Source organism: Camelus ferus, chromosome 2, assembly GCF_009834535.1.
Source record: "Camelus ferus isolate YT-003-E chromosome 2, BCGSAC_Cfer_1.0, whole genome shotgun sequence".
NCBI classification, from domain to species: domain Eukaryota; kingdom Metazoa; phylum Chordata; class Mammalia; order Artiodactyla; family Camelidae; genus Camelus; species Camelus ferus.
Window position 1 is genome coordinate 51,788,031 of NC_045697.1, and position 24,079 is coordinate 51,812,109.

At 35.7% G+C, this 24,079-nt stretch overlaps 1 protein-coding gene across 2 annotated transcripts in view; it reads left to right on the plus strand.

The window, feature by feature from the left end:
* ADAMTS3 (ADAM metallopeptidase with thrombospondin type 1 motif 3) overlaps positions 1-24,079 on the plus strand; it is a 241,182-nt gene that overhangs the window by 108,298 nt on the left and 108,805 nt on the right. For both annotated transcript variants that reach the window (XM_032458332.1, XM_006188688.3), the window contains exon 4: positions 742-898. In XM_032458332.1, the coding sequence (XP_032314223.1) occupies positions 742-898 (157 nt within the window). The remainder of the gene's footprint in view (positions 1-741; positions 899-24,079) is intronic.

Genomic DNA, 24,079 nt, shown 5'->3' on the forward strand with positions numbered 1-24,079 from the left:
GGTGTTTTCTAAATAAACAAAAGATGAAAGAGTCAGAAAAAACACTCAAGAGGTAGAAGGAAGGAATTGAATATAAAATAACATTTTCAATCAAAAGGATGAGGCTTGAGGAGGGAAAAAATATGTAAAATCATGAAATTAGATTAATACGGGACAAATGTGAATTAGTTCTTAAAATAAATACATATTAGAAATGTGAGGTTTCCAGTGAAACTTAAGAGGCTATTTAAAGACAGAAATAACCTTGTGTACTGAGTGTACCATGGAACTCATTCCTCTTACACTGTAGTGGGATAGCAGAGAGATGTAGATGAGTTTAAAAAACTACCTTGCCTTCATGGACAGCAGCTCCACAATGGGTTATTATGGGAAATTAGAGTTGTTTCTTGAATTTATGTGCCCCATAATATTTTTTAGAGATAAAATACCAAGCAGAACATATAAATGTAGTTCTTTTACAGTCTAATGGAATATATAGATTGTATGATTTTCTTATTCTTACCCTGTATGACATTCTTATTCTATCTTATGTGAATTTTTTATTCCTACCATATATGAATTTCTACTTTATCTGAGTAACTGATATTTAGTAGTCACTTAACCACTTTAAATTTACAACCAAAAGTGGAAAGAAAAACCACCAGTTTTCAAAAACTGTATTCTTGCCACTTAAAAGGGAACTTGTGAGCTAGAGATGATAGGTATTTCTCTTAAAATTAACACATTTTATGCTTTCTTTAGGCTGGAATGATAAAAAGTGATAATGATGAGTATTTCATTGAACCCTTGGAAAGAGGTAAGCAGATGGAAGAAGAAAAAGGAAGGATTCACGTTGTCTACAAGAGATCAGCAGTAGAACGGGCTCCCGTAGACATGTCCCAAGACTTCCACTACAGAGGTAGGCATCTTTGACAAGCCTTAATAATTAACTATGATTTTAAGACACTATGGCAAACACTCTCCCATCAATTAAGAGAATGTGATTGTCATGTGCTCTTCTATAATGTGGAGATAGTGAAAGAAGTTTATATCTATTAATCATGAAATATGGCTTGCCTTTTTTAAAATGCATGGAGGACTGTGTTATAGGCATTATTTTATTTCAGTGCTTTATTGTATCCCCAAATGTTTGTTACTTATGATCTCTTTTAAAGTTTCACATTAAAACGATCTTTTCTCTAACATGTTAAAATTTGAAAATATTTGTGTCTTTCAGAAGTATCTAAATTATGCATTATCAATATTATTTTAAAACTTTTAAAATGAGATATGGCAAAGAATTGTATTTTATAAGACCAGCATGATAGATACATTTGAAATTAAGAATGCTATTTGTCTATTTTGCAAAGCTTTTTACAATGTAGAAGAGACACATGAGTTGAACGATTCTGTCAAATTTTATTACAAGGTAGGCTGGACTGCTAAAGTCAAGTAAATTATGGCATATTAGATATTCTATTTTTGGGTTTTTTGTTTGTTTGTTTTAATGAAATCTGAAAGCAACTTGGCATTAGAGATGTTTTTATAAGTTGGGTATAGAAGTTCCCTTTATGGAGAAGAAAGGAAATTTGGAAATCTATGTTTTTTTTTTTAAACCAAATCTCAAAAAGTCCATACAGTTGATCTTCGAACAGTGTTGGGGTTGGGGTAATAACCCTTCTTGTAGTAAAAAATCCAAGTATAATCTATAGTCTGCCTCTTAACATACACAAGCCCTCCATGCCTGAGGTTCTGTATCCACAGATTCAATTAACCCCGGATTCAACCAGCCATGGATCAGCGGATCATGTTTAGCATAGAAAAAAATTCATGTATAAATGGACTCGAGCAGTTCAAACCTGTGTTGCTTAATGGTCAACTGTACTTTCTTTTGCCCAGCCAACTTTCTGAATTAAAGGCAATGGAAATTTCCCTTAAGGAAATATCAGGGATACAAATAATCGTCTTAATTTAGTGGCCATCTGTCTTCTAAATTAATGGTGTCTTTTGAGAGTTGTTACCTGGTTATTAGTCTAATTTTCAGATGCCACCAGCTTCTCTTACTGTGTTGTACTAACAGGATAGTACAGTTTAAAATAAATTTAAAATTAATATTGCCTGAAAAGTTTTTGAAAAATTTCTGATTTGAAACAACAGGATTATATTAATAGATGCAGAGGTATGAAACGTGTGCCTATCCCAGAGGGTCACTGTGGTGTAATAGAATGAAAACACACTTTGCCGTTAGATAGACCAGTGTGAGTGACAGCTTTACAACCTCAAGTTGTTCTGTTACCTTAGATTAGTAGTTAACCTTTTTGAGCTTTCTTTCCTCTATCTGTGACTAGAGAATAAAAATACACTGCACAATTGTAATCAGAATTAGAAATAATATATGCAAATTGCTGAAGGTAGCCCTCAACAATAAAAGGTGCCTAGTTAATGCTAGCTGGTATTATTGTTATTATTCATATTAATTATTTTGTGCAAAAGATTTGTATGTTAGGAGTTTTGTTAAAGTTGAATAGTTAGATATTGCCTGCCCTCATGTTGTGAATATATTACCATTAATTCTCATTTATAAATATTTCATGTTTTAAAAATGTCACTCTAAATCAGAAGACTGATTAGATCAAAGGATAGTAAGATACAGTACTTTTCCTATAGTCTTGATTGTTATGTGTTAATAATGTCTAATACCTCTTTTGAGGAAATGGTCAAACGTCTTTTAGGAAAGCATAGCCCGCATGTTATGGAATGGTCTTGGAGGACTGGAAATCAGGTCAGTCTCTATGACTGTCCTTCCATTCACTCCACCTGTCCTAGTCTAGTTTCACCAAACTACCCTACTGCTCCATTTCAATCTCTGAAAGTATTTCTATAAATATCAGTAGCCTGGTATTAATAGGGGAGAAGATTAATTTTTTCTTGAAATAAGAAAATTGCAAAAACTATTGTTTAATATCTATTATATTTTAGGTGCTAGACTAGGGGAAATAATTTAGAAGTCAAGGTATATAAATTTAAGAGAATAGGATGGAATTAAGATAATTTGGCACACTACTTTAGGAAATTATTAAAAATATAAATTCCAGTAACATCAATACCAATATATTCAGGTTATATGTGTAATAATTTTAAAGAATGCAGACTCTGAAGGCTGTTTGAGTTTTTCAATTGCAAATAGATTACTTTATAGTAGAGGTAGGTCACAACCTGGAGTAATATATTTTGGAAAGGTTTTCAACAGTCATGGGTCAAAGCAAAAGGGGTTCCTTTGTTAATTCTCAGTTACTTTAAAACTTGAACCAAAATGGAACCATTCAGTTCTCTTAGAATATTCCATGTAAACTCTAGTATGAGGTTAACAATTTTTATTTCCTTACTTATGCAGTTCTGATAGAATTGATTTTCTGGTGATATCAATTTACCTCTTTTAGAGAGTCTTAAATTATAACTATGTATTTTAAAAGATTTTAAAAGTGTAAATATCTTCCTAAGGTAAAAAGAGATTCAGATTCAGAACTTGAAATACCATACAATAACTTTTAGATTCTTCTTTTAACTTCTTGGTTACAGGACTGTGAGCCAAGCTTTTCCATGGACTAACCATTTTCCAAGTAGTTAAAGTTAAGAATATATTTCTATAATTTATTCCATCATTCTAAAATGTAGAATTAACTAGATCTAGGATTAGAAAGGTACATTGATTTATAAATTAAAACTGCAGCACCATATGAAATAGTGCTTCTTTATCGGGATCAACATAGGTTATTATTTGAGGAGACATGAGGTCTCTCTTCAGAGTTATAGGAAGAGGAATAAAATACATAAGATTAGACTTTGTTAGAAAGAGAGATATTTGAGAGTCATGGTCTTCATAAATTTCTCTGCCAGAAAGTCATCAGGAGGAGTTTTAACAATAATCAAAGGCACTTATAACCCCACAGTTTCATCAGCAGAGTCCCTGTAAATCAGTGCTCTGCTGTATTTTGTTAGTTGTCACAGTGATTGCCTCATCACATTTCTTGTTTTGTCAGCTTAGCAATTCAGAACTGTCATTCATTTGAGGTCTATAATTTGTTGCAAGTGCTCTAAATTAAAGCCAATTATGATCTGAACTAGGTGAGATGGAGAGAAGGGCCAAACTGATTGAGACTGATGTAAAACTGACAGGGTTGTTTGATGGAGTAGATATTGGTGGGAGAGAAAGAATAATCAAGGCTGACTCAGATTCCTAATTTGGAAGACTAGAGAATTTGAATATTTCAAATGGGAAGTAGAAATAGTCTTGATGAAAGATGACAAGTGGGTATAATTTTGGATATATTAAGTTAAAAGAGCCAATGGACAGCAAATGAACTAAAAAATGCATAACATATTTTCATACTTATGTCCCCAAGTCACTGCAAAGAATGTCCTTATATACCTGTCGTAGTAGGGATGTTTAGAGGTTATCTGGGGAGTCAGGTGCCAGCTATTGTCTCATGGATGCCTTCTACTCTCTCATTCCCAACTCTGTATCCGTGAGAATCAGAAATTGAACATTGCACAAGTTTGGGAGCACATGAAATATGTTTGCTACCTATCACTATAGGAGAGAAGGCATTATATCCTTAAAAAAATAAAAATAAAACAAAAATTGTTCTTCTACCATACTTAAGAACCCTAAGTTAATCCACTTGACTGAATGCAAACATCTATTTTGATTCCTGATCTTTAAAAATATTTAGCTAGGTTTCCAATAAAAGTCACAGCTTTGAACCTGTTGAGATTATGTATTACATAATATAATTCAACAACAACAAAAAAGCCTCAACCATTCCCATATATTGTACAGATTTTCTTTCCTTGACTCTTAGTAGGAAGTTATATTGTTTTTGAAATGTGGAAACATATTAAATAGCTGTTTAAAAATATATTGAACTTGTAAAATTACAGATACAGTGCTCTGCCATAGAATTACTCTTTTAAGAATAAGACCTAAAGCAGTTTTACATTTGGCAATATAAATAATCTCTTCCAGTGCAGAACTGGCAGGTATTCATAACACATAGCACTGCCAGGTTCTGGCAAAGGAACACCATCCTTTTCATTAAGCAACAAATATAAACTTGGCATGCTTATGATAAAGAAACTTGTCTGCTTCGTCATGGGGAAGAATTGAATTTAGTTCTTTTTCTGATTTCTGCTTTGGGAGTATGGAAACCACTTCCATTCTGGCATCTTTAGGTTGGACAAAATTATTTTATATTTTACTGATTTGAAATATTACTTGGTAACAACATAGCTAATAAACTATTAAAGGGTCCTAAAGTTCACCTCCGCTGTTGAATCAGTCATCGATCTAAACTCAGATAAAAACCAAAATATACTTCTGACCATCTCTGAAGAATGTCTACATTATCATCAACAAGAAGTTTGCTGTAGGCAGTCTCTTTTGGGGGCAGGGAGGGGTCTGTGCTTGTATGACATCATGCAGCTTTTCATATTTTTTTATTTAATCCCTAGGCCCTTAGGCTTCTCCCTTCAAATTACAAACTATTCATTCACCAAAAGCTTTGTGTTAAAGTAATTTTTGTAATTACTTCCTACCAGTGGGAAACAAGGAATAGTAAGCCTTTATCTCCTAGCTTCCTTTCAGGATTTTCATTTTCCTGCACGAACCCAAGTGCTTGTGTTGCTGGTGTGGTTGTCATGGTGCTGTGAAGGAGTGTCTTTGTCCCAGGTGGGAAACATGTACAAGTCAGAAATGATTTGGGAGTTGCTCCTGGTTGCCAGGGAATGAAGCCATGAAGCAAAATTAGAATAATGGGAAGACTATTCCTTACTTTACTGACACTAGGAACTTCCTAGGCACAGAGTCCTTCCCTGAATCTGTAGACACATCAGCAGGTACTATAATCCTTTGTATTTGAAAGTTCTCATGACCTATGCCCCAATCAAAGAGAAACATGGGTGGGCATTGTAACCCACAAAAAAAAATCCAAGAGAGATTAATTTTAGCAGATGTTTTCTTATTAAATGAAGCTTGAAACATAACATTACTAAATCATTAAGATCTGTCAAATAGCAAAATTCTTCTAGGTGGGTGTTAAATGATAAATGTTTCACAGCGGCGTAGTTTAGTTATGTAATCTAAAGGTCAGCTATTTGTCAAGGCTACTACCATTGGATTCATATGGAAATACCAATCATATTTATGGAATTCCTTTTCAGGTTGGTTTTGTATATTTCATCATCTTGGTATTTATAATAATTATAGACAAGGCAATTGAAACCTAAATTACTATATAAAATAATCAAGAAGCAGAGTGAAGCGTAAAGATCTTCAGATGTGAGACATAAAGGATAATGATACTTTATTTCCTTTATTAACATGTCTTACTGGGCCTGTTCTATCTCTTCATGGATAGATACAACAAAAGGAGTTTTTATACAAAGTAGAATTGAAGTGTTATAGAATGTAACTCCATATTTTTTAATGAATTTTTTTGTGTTTTTTAAATTAAAGTATAGTCAGTTTACAATATTGTGTCAGTTTATGGCGTACAGCATAATGCTTCAGTCATACATGAATATACATATATTCATTTTCATATTCTTTTTCACCATAAGCTTCTACAAGATATCAAATATAGTTCCCTGTGCTAAACAGTATAAACTTGTATATCTATTTTATATATACCAGTCAGTATCTGCAAATTTTGAACTCCCAATTTATTCCTTCCCACCCTCTTCCCCCCAGCCATAAGTTTGTTTTCTATGTCTGTGAGTCTGTTTCTGTTTTGTAAATAAGTTCATTTGTCTTTTTTTTTTTTAGATGCCACATATGAGTGACATCATATGGTATTTTTCTTTCTCTTCATGGCTTACTTCGCTTAGAATGACATTCTCCAGAGTCTTCTATGTTGCTGTAAATGGCATTATTTTATTATTTTTTATGTCTGAGTAGTATTCCATTGTATAAATATACCACATCTTCTTTATCCAGTCATCTGTCGAGAGACATTTAGATTGTTTCATGTCTTGGCTATTGTAAATAGTGCTGCTGTTAACATTGAGGTACAGGTATCTTTTTGAATTAAGGTTCCCTCTGGATATATGCCCAGGAGTGGGATTGCTGGATCATATGGTAAGTCTGTTTTTAGTCTTTTGAGGAATCTCCATACTGTTTTCCAAAATAGCTGCACCAAACTACATTCCCACCAACAGTATAGGAGGGTTCCCTTTTCTCCACAGCCTCTCCAGCATTTATTCTTTGTGGACTTTTGAAAGATGACCATTCTGACTGGTGTGTGGTGATACCTCATTGTAGTTTTGATTTGCATTTCTCTGATAATTAGCGATATTGAGCATTTTTTCATGTGCCTATTGGCCATTTGTATGTCTTGAATTGCTTATTTAGTTCTTCTGCCATTTTTTGGATCGGTTTTGCTTTTTTCTTATTAAGTAGTATGAGCTGTTTATATATTCTGGAAATTAAACCCTTGTCTGTCTCATCTTTTGCAAATGTTTTCTCCCATTCCGTAGGCTGTTGTTTTGTTTTGCTTATGGTTTCCTTTGCTCTGCAAAAGCTTGTAAGTTTAATTAGGTCCCATTTGTTTATTTTTGCTTTTATTCCTATTGCTTGGGTAGACTGCTGTAGGAGAACATTGCTGAGATATTTTTAATGAAGTATTGAATATAGAAATACACAAACTGTATTGGGAATTCAGAGTCGTTGGTTAACTATTTAGTTATTGGTACAGCATTAATGGAGAAAGAGAATTGTGAGGTTTCAGATATAATATCTGGGTGATTGAAGTGAAATCAAAAGTAGTTAATTTATCTTAGGGTTTAAAGCTAATTTAGATAACTTAGGTAAATGTTGATTCTTTTTTTTTAATATATATTTTTATTGAAGTTGAGTCAGTTTAGAATGTTGTGTCAATTTCTGTTATACAGCACAATATTTAAGGCATACATGGACATACATATATTTATTTTCATATGCTTTTTCACCATGAGTTACTATAAGATATTGAAAATAGTTCCTTGTGCTATACAGTATGAACTTGTTGTTTATCTATTTTGTATATTTTCATTAGTATCTGCAGATCTCAAACTCCCAATTTATCCCTTCCCACCCCCGTCCCCTACAGTAACCATAGGTTTGTTTTCTATGTCTGTGAGTCTGTTTCTGTTTTGTAAATAAGTTCATTTCTATTTGTTTTTAGATTCCACATATGAGTGATATCATATGGTATTTTTCTTTCTTTTTCTGGCTTACTTCACTTAGAATGACATTCTCCAGAGCCATCTATGTTGCTACAAATGGCATTATTTTATAATTTTTTTATGTCTGAGTAGTATTCCATTGTATAAATATACTACATCTTCTTTATCCAGTCATCTGTCAAGGGACACTTAGGCTGTTTCCATGTCTTGGCTATTGTAAATAGTGCTGCTATGAACATTGGGGTGCAAGTATCTTTTTGAATTAAGGTTCCCTCTGGATGTATGCCCGGAAGTGGGGTTGCTGGATCACATGGTAAGTCTAGTCTTTTGAGGACTCTGCATACTGTTTTCCAAAATAGCTGCACCAAACTACATTCCCACTAACAGTATAGGAGGGTTCCCTTTTCTCCGCACCCTCTCCAGCATTTATCATTTATGGACTTTTTAATGATGACCATTCTGACTGGTGTGAGGTGATATTGATTCTTCAATGATTGCCTGCTAGAAGTAACTATATCAATTACTGACTCATGAAAGAACAGTTCATACCAAGAAAAAACTTTTGTTTGTATTTAAAATGTGTTTGCTCTTTCTGAAGATAAAATATATCCAATTATCAAAATATACTCAATGTTTGGTTTTATTCATCCACTGCTTTTGCTTATGAGGGATAGACCCTATTTTTAGTAAAATACTAAGTACATTTTGACTCTGCCCATGCCAAGCGTGCCTGTTTAAACACCTTTTAAAGCCTGTGCTTATGTTCTTTACACGTGTGTCTTACAAACTTTCACATTAATAAGTGGGAAGGAAGCATTTGTGTAAGGACTTCATTTCTGGAGGTTAAGTAATCTTTGGCTTCATTGTTTCTGTTTCGAGCTAGTATGATTGATACTTTCAAAGAAGATGTTTTCTGTAAAGTTGATTTTATTTGTATTTATCATTGCTTATTTTCTAAATCATCAGTGATTAACTTTAAATATGAAATTTATTTATGAGGATCACTGCTATTTGCCTCTGATCATCTTCATTTGGTATTCTGCAAATAAGTATTGCTTATTTGTGTGGGGGCTCTTGCATCCCTGCAGAGGATTCAGGTGTGTTATTCTCAATCCTCTTTTTTTTTTTTTAATTGAAGTATAGTCAGTTTACAATGTGTTGTTCATTTCTGGTGTACAGCATAGTGATTAATTTACACCTATATATTGTTTTTCATTATAGGCCATTACAAGGTATTAAATGTCATTCCCTGTGCTATATAGTAGGACCTTGTTTATCTGATTTATATACTGTAGTGTGTATCTATATCCTCTCTTTATGGGATCTTTTTACCCCTGTCTCCCTGAGGGGCAACTTTCAGGCAGATGAAGTAGAGATTAGTAATATATGTTAAAGAGAAATGGAACAATGGGGGAAAATAAGTATAGAACAGAAAATAGTATTTTGATTTGAAAATTGTTTGAGATTAGATTATGAGGACTATGAACTGAAATGTAAGGGCTATACTCTGGCCAAAATAAACGCTTCTTTAATACATGGTTTTGCAAAGGAAGCTGAATACTTGTTCTTTCTAAATACCATAAATTGTATTCCAATTTTCATCTGTGATCCATCTAGTCTAAATATCTAAATTTAAAAATCCTTAATGGAAGTTCTTGAAGTTAAGACTTTGTATAGGATGGAAAGATTTATTTTAGGAATGACTGGAGCCATTTCAGTACATGATAATATAAAACTTACAGTAGATATGCAATTATACAGCATATTCCTATATCACTTCCCAGTACCTTACTACTTAGCTGGAAAAAAAAATCTTTGAAAAGAGGCATTAGGTTCAAATTGGGTTTTGTTTTTGTTTCTGTTTTTCATCTTTCACAGCAGCTGTAACCACTTACATGCCATTCCACGTTAACTTGTTCTTTGATTCTGTGCTGAGATATTTGTTCATTATTTCAGAACTCTGATGAATAATACCAAGCATCCTAAGATTTTGTGTATATTCTTGTCCAAAGGACAGTCTTTAATTGTAAGTATTTTTAACACAATACCTGTGGAAGGCTTTATTTCTTTGGAGAGTGCTTTATACATTGCTGTGTGCTCTTTAAATGTTAAGAATAATGTCTAGTGTGGTACTAAAACTTTTTGCACTCTAACTTCAGTCCTCTGTTTTAGCACGTTGGCAGGTTCTGTTTCCATGTTTTCAAGTTTTATCAGGTCTAACCTCAGGCACAAAGGGGATAAAAGCTGTGTCTAAGCCTCTTTGGGTGAGATGAATGAATGAGGAAAGCAGATCCTTTTAATGTCTTGTGCCCCAGCTAATAAAATGTCACTGAAGAGCCTTTTAGTAACAAGAAATTAAGATATTAGGACAGCCTTTTAATTTCTTCATTCCCAGTTTTGGTTGACATATATAGTTAAAGCCAATATAGAAATTTGATGCAAATAAACACTCTCCTTCCTCATTCGGTGGCCCTGGGCTTGGCTTTTGAGTCTAGAGGGAAGTTCCTAGGGAAATCTCTGCTAGGTGTGCAGGTGCACCTGCCTATTTATGTTTAAAGGAGGCACAGTTAATTTAACCAGGTTGGATATGTTGTTTCTGTCTCTTCAACATCCTTCTCTGTTCTGTGATGACACAACATTTGAAAAGTCAGCAGAGGCATTTGTAGTTGTTGCAGGGTTACTGTCATCTGAGTCCCCCTGGGCATTTTTTGAACACTGTCACTCAGTAGTACTCTTCCTCTTAAATTTATGGAAGGTGTGTTCTAACATCCTGTCATCTCAGACTTCTACAAGTTATTAATGAACATTTATGATATACACTGGGGTTATTTTAATAGATTTGAAATATATAAGCATTGATGTTGGACAAAATTATCTGAGTGGACAATACCACTCAGATTTTTATTCTTGAGTGAAATCCCAACTCTTTTGGACTTTTTATCTTTCCTAGTTAAATGGCCCAGTTATACTGAGCCTCAGACCTCAAGTCACAGTGTCCACAAGCCCTTCACTCCTCTCCATTTCTTCCTTTTGTGACCTTATGACAACTTTGATAAAGCAACTCAAATAACTTGAATTAACTTCAAGTTTTGTATCCCAAATAGAAATCAAGGAAATGGGAATCCAAGAATTTGCTCTAAGCAGTAGAAATTATGAAGCTGGATCTTCCTTTTATTACTAGAGTGGTGACTTTGGAGCACAAGTTAATTCTTTACAAATATTCATGGAGAAAAAAAAAGGCAGGAGAGAAAAAGAGTCCAGCTATCCTAAATGTAGATTGCATCACATTTTGACTTCGTGCAGAAGTTTTGCACGTTGACTGGTACATGGGCGCCTCTGGCTGGCCAAGTGGCCCTCACCGGGCATGCCCTTGCCTGCGTGGCTGCTGCTAGCTCTGCTGGCCCTCACTGCCCGTTTTTCTCAACTTGAGTCCAGCCCTCTCTCACCGATGCAGCCGGACACCCTGAGTTCTGGCTAGGACACCTGTTTCCCCAGCCCATGTGGCCCACCTGCAGCTCCAGTTGTGGAACTGCAGTGATGCTGGTCAGCAGCCCTTTTCCACAGGCTCCCTAGGAAACTCAGATATTGCTGTTCTTACAGCACAGGAACCAAGGGGCATCGTGGCTTCCTTGGCTGCAGTTGGATTGACATGCTAGCAAATGATGTGTTCTCCTTCCCGAGTCCCCCAAGTAGAGCAGGCGAACAGGCTTTGGCCCTTGGAAGTCCTCAGAGATCAGTATGTTTTGGTACCATGTTCCTTCTCTTTTGAGACTTGGCCTTGAAGGGCACTGGGAAGAAATCGGAATCACTGTCTCCTCATTCCTATTTGTTTCCTCGTCCTAGAGGCAGTCCAAGATCAAAAGGGCCAAGCTTGCCTTTTTTCTTCCTCCAGTTAAATGTTTTTTCCTCACTGCTCTTAGCCTCACGATTAAGACTTATGATGGCCAGGACTTTGTCTCATAGGAGGAAAACATAAATGAAAACAAACAAAAAAGTAAAAACCCTCTGTATTCTGGTCACTAGACCTAACGTTGATATGTTTGTTATGTGAGAACTAAGAGGATTTAGAAAATCCCTTTTCTCTTAGCCTACAGATCTCTTTTATTTTGACAAAGCTTATTTGGACTCCAGAAGTTGAATGTTAAGTCTCTTTATATTTTTGATGCAACAATCCTAGTGTCCAGCAGCCTCTTTCCTTTCCCTTTCCAGCCTCCCAGCCAGTGCTTGGGGATGGTTAGTGAGTCATCTATGCACAAAGGCAGAGAAGAATGCTTTTATTTTCCAAATATCACCTCCATAGCACAAATTGCCGTATTTCTGTGGTTCACATTGTTGTAGTTCCGTGTTGTTGTAGTTGCAGAAACTACATATATGAAGAGGTTGTTGAATGGGCTCTTGTCAGAGTTGTATACCCTCTATCCTTTCATGTATGTAATTTGGGATGAAAAATGATAAGATGTCAAATGCAAAATGGCAAAAAAAAAAAGGTTAAAATGGACTAATGTCAGAAAAAATAAATTTTATCTTTATAACTCAAGTATACCTTACCTCATGATTTGTAATCTTAAATGTATCACAAATACGGTTTTGGTATCCTGAGTCACTAGGAGAATTTTGGAATTCTCAATTTTCCAGTGTCTATACGTCTAAATTTGGAGCCTTAATCCTCCTTGATGATTATTTTCTTTTTCCAACTAATATCTTGCAAATACAGAATTTTCTCCCAAATTCCCCAGTATTTTATTTGTGATTAAAAGAAGAAATCAAATTTATTCTCTGTGAATATAGACTCCTGAAGTTTTATTTATGACATGATTAAAACAAGAAGTGAGTTTTATGCAAGTCAGAGGATAGTAGTACTAATGCAGTCCTCATGAGCCCATTTACTTACTTTTGCAGATTCTTCTAACTTTTGGTCCAGAGATAGAATGATGGTGTTGAAAGTGACAGAGGTACCATGTCCAACCCTCCTTCAGTACAAATAGGGAGGTCATCTGTTTTAGTCTTCTTCAATTCTTGGCAATAACAAAGGAAAAATTAAGACCAGTCATGAAGTCCCTTACCTTAGGTCCCCAGCTCCAGTAACTAAAGCTGAAAAAGAACAACTTAAATGTGATAGACAGCATAAAAACTAAAGGGAAGGGGAGACCGTAAGTGCTCGGTGTTCAATCCATTGATAATATCCCTTATATTTCTAGGTATAGAGGCAAAATATGTGATTGTTTCCAAAAATATATTTTGATTGATGTAAGAACATCTTGCATAAAGAGAGGGTCACACACATTCTCTGTTCCACCCACTTTGCACACGTACTGTAACCCCACCTTAATGGCCATTCCTGTGAAAGGTATTTCATAGCCAAAAGAATACAGTCCAACTGTGTTAAATTTCTTAGAGTAGAGTTAGCCAAGGATATCCTGTAAAAACAGACTCAAACATTTGAATAGGATCTCTTGAGCCAGTTTTAAAATTAGATCTTCAAACTGGGTCTTTAGAACACTGAAGACATCAGAAAGTCTGAGAGGTGGCTTTTTTTGGATACAAGACTATCTAACATGTATCTTTTTAACAATCCTTACTATTTCCTATCTCACTGAGAAGGGAAAAAAAGCTCACATTTTTCAGGTGATTTGTAAGAAGACTAAAACATTTATCAGAGATAGAATAAATGTCTATAGCTTATGCCTTCAAAAAGTATGAAGACATAATATGTAGTTATTAATGGTGAGTTTTAGGCAAACACTTAGCGTATTATTGACACAAAATATATTATTTTTATTTGTTTACTGGGTACTTAATATACGTTCTCCCATAAAGTATAGTAAATTTTCCAATTGATTGATTAAAAAAACATACAATTAAACTAAATCATTATACAATTAGCCTTATAATGACTGATCTAGAAAACATGTTATGCGCCTTTAGCATATCAGTGAAGGCTGGAGTGTTTGAGTGTCTCCTGGTCGATAAGGAAGGGTGCCAGGATTTAATGGCTGGGAAGAAAGGAAACATTCCTAAGGAAGCAAGACAAAAATTTAAGTAGAGACATAATGGTGATAATATGGTGGTGAGATTATTATTAATAACTAAAAGTAAAAAGAGCACGTGTATAAGTCATTATTACCTCAAGGGGCTTTTTTTGTTTTGTTTTGTTTTTTATATAATAACTATTCCAGACAGATTGATTCAATGTCTTAGCTGTCATTGATGTGGTGAAAATTTTTTTTCCTTTAGTATAGTTTTAGCCCAAAGGCTTATCATTAAATAGCTTTGTGACCTATGTCAAGTCCCTTAACCTAACAGTGACTCAGTTTATTCATAGACAAGGCAGAGAAAATACTACTCCTTACTTCAAGGGACTGTCTTTGGATTAATCTGATATGATATCAAGCACTTGGTTTTAATTCCTGACACTTACCAAATACTCAGTGATTCTCTCTGACTGCTCTTTGATCATGACCACGTTTTCCCTTTGTGGTAGTTTTATAACCTTATAAGAACCACCAGCCATCTTCCTTTGAGCGTGTGGTTTGCTAGACGTTTTCATCACAGCATTGCTTTTGTTCTTCTCCCTTTGGTGTCATGCAAATGCTCACCCTTGTGTTCTGCTTTCAGCTTCTAGGAAATTGTTCTTCCATAGAATTTTCTGGATGATCGGAACTTTCTACTTCAGTGCTCCCAATATGGTAACCACTAGCCATAGGTAGCAACTGCGCTGTGACTAGTATGCCTGAAGAACTGAAGTTTTTGTTTTATTTAATTTTAAGTAATTGGAACGTAAAGAGCTGTATGTGCCCAATTGCTCTTGTATTGGACAACACAAGACAAGGAGTTGCTCCACAGGTATATATCTTGATGGCTTTCAAAATTCTTTCATATGCCTTATTTCATTTGATTCTCCCAATAATTATGTGGCATAGAATAGCTGGAATTACCCCAGTTTTTCTTGTTTGCTCAATATTGTTTATTCAAGGTCTAGCACAGGGACCAGCAAAGAGCAAGTCTTCAATACATATCGATTGAATGAATGAGTCATTAATTCTGAAACTCAGACGTGTTAGGTACCTTGCCCAAGAAAAATTACTAAAAATGTTTCCCCACATTCTTCATTTGATGAAAAAGTGGTGGTCTTGCAGGTACTTTTTAAACTGAGCAAAAGGAGCTTTCAACTGACATTTGTCAGGAAAGTAAAAACTGAAATTCTATGTGGGACAGCCAGTGTGACAGACAAGAAGACCCACAGTGTCAAAATTCCTTTGTAATTCATAGGAGGAAATTCCAAGGAAGGGAATCCAGAAGGAGCACTTATTGCCTCAGATGTCTGTTTATCAAACCCAGACTGTGTAATGAAATTCCCTGTTGATGGTCTGAGGGGACTTCATTACGTAGTCTGAGTGCTGGGGGTGGTCGTGGAATGGGACTCGGGAATGGGGCATCCAGCACAGAAGAGGCTGTGGGGTGCTCCCGATCTGTGATGTAGAGCTTGCCTTCCTAGTCACCATGGCACCTGCCACACACTCCATTTCTTCTTATTCTGAAGGCTGTTTTCTTCTTTATGAACCTTCATGAAGATGCTCATGGGTCTTAAGTGGGAGATGCAGAGAGTGTGCAGTTGGATGGTATAGGTCTCCTCTGTCTTCATAAATACTTGGCTGGAACTTGGGCCCTTTGCCCCTTTGCAGGTACTTTTTTCCATCACACTGTTGCCAAATTTCTGTGAAGGATATGTCTTCTGCTTTCTTCTTATCACTTCATCTCTTATCCAGCTCCCTCTCAGCTTGGCTCTCATCCTCGGCACTTTACATAAATAATTTTCTCCACATACTGAAAGACACTTAAACATTTCAACAGTTTTTTGGACCTCTTTTCTTGTTACTTAGTACATTTTCCCACATATTCAACTTTATCCTACATAGATTTTTTCTTAATATGTCACGATTTGCCATTTATTCAGATCCACTTTTCTATATACAAATAAAATCTTGCCGTTTTATTTATTCAACTTTTATACATCGTATGTTTATTTCTTCTGCTTTTAAGGGAATTATATGTATATTGAATGGACCATCTTAAAATTATCTTTTATTTCTTATTTTCATGAACGTACAGAGTACTAGTTACTTCTGAGTACTTACACTATTACTCTGATTCAGCTTTTGTGAATACTAGACTATTGTTATTTTTAACTGAATGCCTTGAATTTCCAAGAATATAATCAAGTCATCTGAAAGTAATAGCTTTATGTATTATTTTCTCTTACTTCTGTATCTCTGGCATAACTTAATAAAAATTTCCAAATCGCTGCTACATAAAAACCGTGAACATAGATATTTGTTATTGTTGTTCCTGAGTTTACAGGGACTTTCTCTCAGGGATCTGCTATTGACTATAATGATGACATGTTTAGAAGGACTATTAATTTTATTTATATATATATAAATTAAAAGATTATATATATATAAAAATGGAAAAACCTTCCATTCCTTTTTTTAAAAAATACCTTTATGGACATAATTATACTAATGATCCTACCTAGTTTCATACTTTTTTTAAAATAACTTCCAGTATCATCTTCACCAAATATCCTTGACTGTTTCTGATATGGATTTTGGAGGCTGACAAACCTGGATCCAAACAGCTCTGCTTCTGATTAGTTCTGTGACCTTAGGTACTTTGGACAACTTCTTCAGACACCATTACCTCAAGTATAATGTGAAATTCTGACTATCTCATGATGCCATTGGTGATAGATGGCCCTCCACAAGATGGGCAGCCACCACACTCTCTTACATCTTTCCCTTTCTTCTGTTACCCCTGCCAAAACAATAGTTTTTCTCCTTCTCTCATATTTGTCTCAGGGAAGACCAGATTACAAAGACCTTATTGTACAAATTAAAAGATAAATTAAAAAATCAAAGCCCAGTGTACTCATAGAAGTGACATAGTTTCGTGATATGTATTTTGGAAGATCTGCCTGCCTTCCATCCCTGCGGAGTTAAGTAGAGGAGCAAGAGAACAGAGGCAATTTGGCGGCTGCTGGAGTAATCCAGATGAGAGGTGATGAGAGCATCAGTGTCTCCTCCAACATGAAAGAGGAGGAGTGGGTGGCGTTGAATGCATTTGAAGAAGCAGAGCAAAACAGTTTTTAAGGCTACTTTCATGTGAGGCTGTTTGTGATCATTACAACCATTACGTTTTTAACTTTTAAAATTTCTAAGTAACGTGCACAACAGAATGCCATATGCCATCTCTGGCCCCCACCCAATCTCTGAGCATAATACTCAGGGATGGGGCAGAGAGTTCTCTGTTACATGCATTACTTGGTTGCTTTAATTAGTATACAGAAAGAACAACTTTAAAAACTTTAATTATGAAATAGTTATAAATATCCCAATATGACGTGCTTCAAAAGTAATGTCATGTGTTCATCCTTATGGAAGTAAAAAGAGATATTTTGGTGCCTGGTTAGATGTACGTTTGGTGGAGACATGTAATGTAGTTAGACAGACATTCTTACTGTGTCCCTGGTTTGTTAACACTTCCATAAATTTACACTGTTTTCTGTTTCTAGAATATCTTCTTGTCACTTCTCTTCAGTGCTCGTTATCCAGCTCGAGTGTCATATTTCAATGAAAGTGTTTTTTTCCCCCTGAAATTCCATAGTTCACACAAGTTCTTTTTTATCACTTTGCCACATACCATCTTATAATATGAATTATTTCCTTCATTTATTTAAATCTGGTTTTCAGCTCCTACTATTTCATTTAATTAAAAAAAAAACCCAAAACTCTTTAATGACAAACTGTGCTGCTGCATTTTTCCCTGTACCCACCTTACTTCTCTGTGACATTAGACTTGCCCTATGGCTTTCATGTCTGGAATCTTACTTGGATTTCTTTTGTAGCCTCCTTCCTTGATAACCTCTCCTCTTCCCATCCTTCACGTGTAAGTCTTCTTTCAGGTTTTTTTCCTTTTCTTTTCTTGTGTTCTGTATCACTGGTGATCTTGGGGAGAATTGCACAGTGGTATATGTCATCCACTTTCCTCCTGAGCTCCAAGACTGTATATTCAACTGCTATTTAGCCACCTGCACCTGGATATCCCACAAAGACCTCTAACTCAACATGGCCGTCATTGAGCTCATCTCTAACCACCCACCAGTTTCTAAGTTGCTCCTTGATTCTCCTATTAGATTTCAGTCTTAATGAATGTCCTGGCACCCACCCAGTTAACCCTTCTGATTTTAATATCCCTTATCTAGTTGGCAAGCAAGACCCACACATTATCCACCCAGAAAGCACTCAAGATAGCCTCTTCAGTCTCCTTTGTTTCTACTTTTATTCAGAGCCTGACAATTTTTGTTTTGAATATTGCAGCAGTCTCCTAACTATTCTCCTATTTCTAAACCTGACTGCTTCTAATCCATTTTGAGATAGAATGTTACCAAACTTTGTGAATTATGTACCCACACCGTGTGTGTGTGTGTGTGTGTGTGTGTGTGTGTGTGTGTGTGTGTGTTTACCTACACAGAAATGTATTAGTATAGCTTATACATACAGAACTTGTGTAACATGTTTTATAGGACATTCACAAAGATGGAATTATAAAGAATGTAAAAAAGATAATTTTTGTAGTTCTATTTTTCTCTCCATATTCCAGTGACCACTCTTACATATCTCTGTAGTTTAAGTACACTGATATCCTGCTTCAGAGATTGCTACATTTGATTGAGGATATAGTGACCTTTGTGAACTGAACTGTGTCACTATTTAGTCTAAAATTTGTAGGTCATTCCCCATTTCTTATTGGATAAAATATAAACATTTTAGCATTGTCCTCTGGAACCTGGAACCTATTTATCTATTTTTCTCTCTCTTGTTTTTCATTAGTGACTCCCACTCCCCCTATATACTCTTTATTTGAAGTTTACTAAACTCTAAATTTCCTAAACACACATTTCCTCACACTTTGCCTTCTTATTTGTCCTTTTACATGGTAGACTGCATATCTCTTTTAGAATGTTGGAAGGTATCTTTATATCAGATTTTACCTGGTAAGCACTACTAGACCATCTTTCTGAGAAGAGAATAAATACTTGCCATTGGATTTTGTAGGATCTAAAAGGTGGGGATAATGATTTTATCTTACATCTGAAGACTAAATGAGACAATTAACTTCAACCCCTGGCACATATATTTTGCCTATTTTAATTCATACCTACCTCTTATTTTTGTCTAACCTCATCCAATAATGTCCTCTGAGAATGAACATTAAAATTTTATTTCCCTTCAAGTTTCTTATTCATAATAATTTAAGGGAAGTCTACTTTTTAAAAAACTAGCATTGGATACGATTGAAAAAGAGTCTACCATTAAGACAGATTAGAGGGGAAAAGTAGAAAATGCTTTGAGAAAATGCTCAGACAGTCATTGTTCTACAGGAATACTTTCCAAAAAGAGCGAGATAGAATTTTTTTCTAAAGAAATTGTATTCTGTAGAGTAGAAATTCTTAGTCTGCAAGGGTACCAAGAGGTCTACAAATTCTCTGAACTTAGTTTTTTATGTATGTATAGATTTGTGTTGTCTCTTCCCTCCCAGGGCGGTTCTATACCTTGTAAAGGATTTTCATAGGGGGTCCACTATTTTAAAATTTGGGGAGGATAACTGTCCTCAAACTGTTTCAATATTCTTTGGGTAATTTGATTTGCTTTTTCAAGCCATTTGTATATATTGAGAAGTAAAGGGGTGAGAAATAGATCTTACTTATGTAGTGACTATGTTACCTAACAACTACTGGGCTTTTAATATCAGAATATTAATTGAATAATATACCTATTCCTCATTAAAAAGGCAAAATCTTACTTTTCCCTTTTAAATGTATGAGTAAACTACTCTAGTCCAATATTATCTACTAGCTAAACATAAAAAGATGTGTTTGGGTGAGAAGGAAACAGGTCTCAGTGTGCTTTCTTTTCAATAATGCAGAAGGTAACGAAAACTATGACACCCCTCCCAACACGTAGGACACTTTTGTGTTTGAAGGTTTAGGAAATGTGTGCCACAGAAATAAATGATAATGCTTTGCGCGAAGAGATCTTCATTATCTCAGCCAACAGTGGTCTTCAGAAGCAATGACATCATTGTTGCTTCACTGACTTCAGAATTCAAGCAAGAGCCAGAAGCCTAAGAACTTAGGCAGCTCCTTTGTCAGACAGAGCGCAGAAAGGAAGACACAAAGAGCCTCCCTTTGAGTCATGGCAGGCTTTGCGACTCCTTTCTGGGCCCTTTGTGAGAGCACATGACTGGACTTGTAGGAGATTAACCCCCTTAACATTTCTGTAAAAAATTAAACAGATGCAAAGCAGCTCCATCACCTTTTTTCCTCTCTGCTGTGAATTCAGCATTATGGTGGGCAGTGAATTATTTTGAATTCCCTCGGAGAGACCAGGGCAGTCAATGGGGACTGGTGAATGCGGGCCCTCTGAGGGGCTCAGTTGTGGGTTTTCTTGGGCTTTCACTGTTCTTTAGGGCATTATTCCCCTGAAAGAGTTCCCTCTAAGAGTGGGGTCAGTCTAGAGACCTTTATAGTGCTTGAAGTAATCCACCCTTTAATCTCTTCCTTCCTGTGGGAAAATCAGTACAAAAAAAAAAAAAAAAAAAGAATGAGCTAGTATTTATGTCCAGATAGAGACTGTTTAGACTGTTTACTTTTAATTTAGTACTATTCTTTGCATGCAAATAGCTTGTTTTCAACTTAAGTTCTTTAATAAAGAAAAAAATTTTTCCAAATATTAGTATATGATTTATGCTGATAATTTTAGCCAGTCATATATGAAAACTGGTGAGTGGATGCTCTTAGTTCTTAACTGTTTCTTATCCTGGGTTATCATGTCATTAATCCAGCAGATATTGCATTATTTCTTACAGTAAGTACATACTATCTTTTTGTTTTCAGGTGAATGATCTCTACATCTTTTTATTTTCCTGGTTTTGAGTTTATTTACATATTGTGTATATGGAAAGGGTTGATTATGTATTTTATCATTGTATGTCAAAATACTGTATTTGAAGGTAACAAGATTTAACTCTTGACTTTTCATGACAAAATTGGTGACAGTGAGAACACAAATAACAATAATTTCCTTTAGGAATGGAATAATTATTGAGAGATGGGATAGTGAGAGAAGACTTTTGCTTGGTTTTCACTGCTCAATGTTTAAAATGCAATTGTGCATTCATTTGTTACTTATATATTTGAAAAAAATTTAAACAACAAAGAAGAAAATGTATTAACCTGGGAGAAGTACTGGCCATTTTAGTTCAGGTTCTTCTGCCTATTGTGGTTCCAAGTTTATAAAGATTGTAACTTATAGCAGGCTCCATTTTCAATCTCAAAACTCCAGATCATTAGGAAGAAGAATAGGCGATGAGGAATAATATTTCCATTGTAAAATATGTGAAGGATAGAAGTAGAATGTTTTTTCAGGTACAATTTTTTGAAGACAGAATGCATCACAATTTCCTTTCTAGTTTCCAACTGTTAGAAATAAAACAAAGTTAGCTGCCTCTAGTTATCTTTGAAATAACAGAGTAAAAAAAATGTGGAAAAATAAATTGGATTTAGACAAAGCAGTCAATGAAAGAATTTGAATTCCTTTACCCCTTTGAACTGTCTTTCTCACTTTCCCCCTCTAGAACTTGAATAAAACTGGTGACTGCCTTAAAATTAGATATCACCTTACCCCAGTGTTTAATTTAGGGACACTCAGAGACAAAATTATAAGGGTAATTTGGATATTCAGGTAAAGTGCATTTTTAGTTACAGTGTTATGGTGGAATCATATGATTTTCCCACTACTTTGGATTAAGGGGGTGGAAGTTTTTGATATGTAGGAAGACAAAAAGAAATTGGTGGGGTAGGTAGTGATAGATAGTGCAATACTGGGGGAAAACAGATTTAGAAATGTGAAATCCCTGAGCTCATGGAGCACAGAGGCCAGTGCAGTAAGGAAGGCTCTGGGAGGGAGCAGTGCTGGGATTAGTTAGAACTCTTATCCTATCAGTGTGGCCTCTCCTCTGGTCTCTAGATGGCATGATGAGGCGAAGAGACCCAGCTGTAGCTGCCTATCTCTGGTGAAGCTTAGGAATTCTGAGCAGCATAGTATACAGTGGAAAGGGTCTTGGTCTCTAGGAGTCAGGGAAGATATGAGCTCTGGTCCTCATTTGCCACTAGCAGTGAGACCTAAGGGTCTTGCTTCTCTGTTGTGCTTGGAGCCACCCTCCAGATGGACATACTAGATTTGAAGCTCCTTGAAATTTCTTTATACTCATGGTGCTCAGCATAGGGCCTGGCACCGAGATATACTCAATAAAATTTTTGAGTGAAAGAGTGAAAATACATCACTTTTCTGATTGTAAATCTAGAATGGGGTTGGGTGGTTAGAGTAGGTTGTCACGTTTCCTAAGATGCCTTCACGCTCTTAAGTCCAGATTTTAGGACATCTAGTTAATGACTTTTCCTACACAAGCATCCCATCTGTAATAGTCTTGACGTATTGTCATCCAGCTTCTCGGCTTCAATAACTAAACCCTCACTATCACTGTGTAGTGTTTCCTCATTTTTAACCTGCTCTATTTAACATTTTGCTGGTCTCCAGTCCTGCTTCCTTTTAGGAAGGTTTTAGTGAGATTGAACCATAGAGAACTGCCATGTGTAGGTCCAAAACAGTTGAATATTGACAATTTCAAATGATACAACTAAAGTTCATTATCCGAACTGTAGTCACAGAGACTTGGTCCCTGCTTTAAACGTTGCAGGAGCTTCTCTACCCCGACTCCCACTGTTCCGTCTACAGCCCCTTCTTATTTCGATTCACAAGGACTTTGACAATCTGACCCTCTCTTTCCCCTCTGGCCTAAACTATTACCAATCTCTTTCACTGTCTACAATTCAGCTGCACAGAAATCTCAGTTCCTGGACTGCTAAGCTTTCTCTCAGTGTGGGCCTTTGGGAATGTAATGTCTCATGCCAGAAGTACTCTCATTTTTTTCCTTTCTCCTCCACCCGTCAAACCAGTCGCCTGGCTGGACCAACACCCATGTTAGCAATGGAGAAAGACAGTATACATATAAGTAAACATGAACTATTCAGTATTTTAGAAGTGAACAGTGCTATTGAGAGAAGGATTTTCTCCCCTGTGACTACCCTGACCCTGCATTTCCAACGTCCCACTTAAACAAGGGACCACAAACCGAACACAGTAACACAGCTGTGGTCTCAGGAGCAGAGGCTGCAGTGGGACGGAAGACGAGTGCCCTTGTCTGGGGCCTTTTAATTCTATCAGTACACTTTTCTAAGGCAGTCAGTTATCCCTGTGAGCTCATGGTGATTTTCCATTGCCCTGAACATAAAAGGAGCTTAAAAAAGAAAAAGTTTGGCTAGAATTTCTTTTTTCTAAGAGCCCAGGAAAAAGAGGTCATCATTGGGAAGTTAGGAAGTCATGATAATTTTCAGGAATAGTTTATTTATTTTTTAAAATAACTTTCAGGTATTTGTAGAACAGCTTAGGAAATGAAGTGCTTTCCTAGACAGGTGTTTCTGCTCTGCTTTGGAATACTGGTAGGGGAAGGGCTACTGAAGCCTTCTTTTAATTCACAGGAGAAACATATCCTTTTGCTCCTTCCTGTATAATAACATTAGCTTTGCCAAAATTATGAGTAATCAGTATAGGAAATGTAGTTATTTTTGGTTGAATATTGTGTTTTCATAAAGTATGAGATAATAGGAAATGAAGTGGGCAAAATAAGTAAAGTTAAAAATACAGGCTTTGGATCTAGGCTGCCTGGGTGAATCTGGGCTCCACTTTAGACAGTTTGCTTC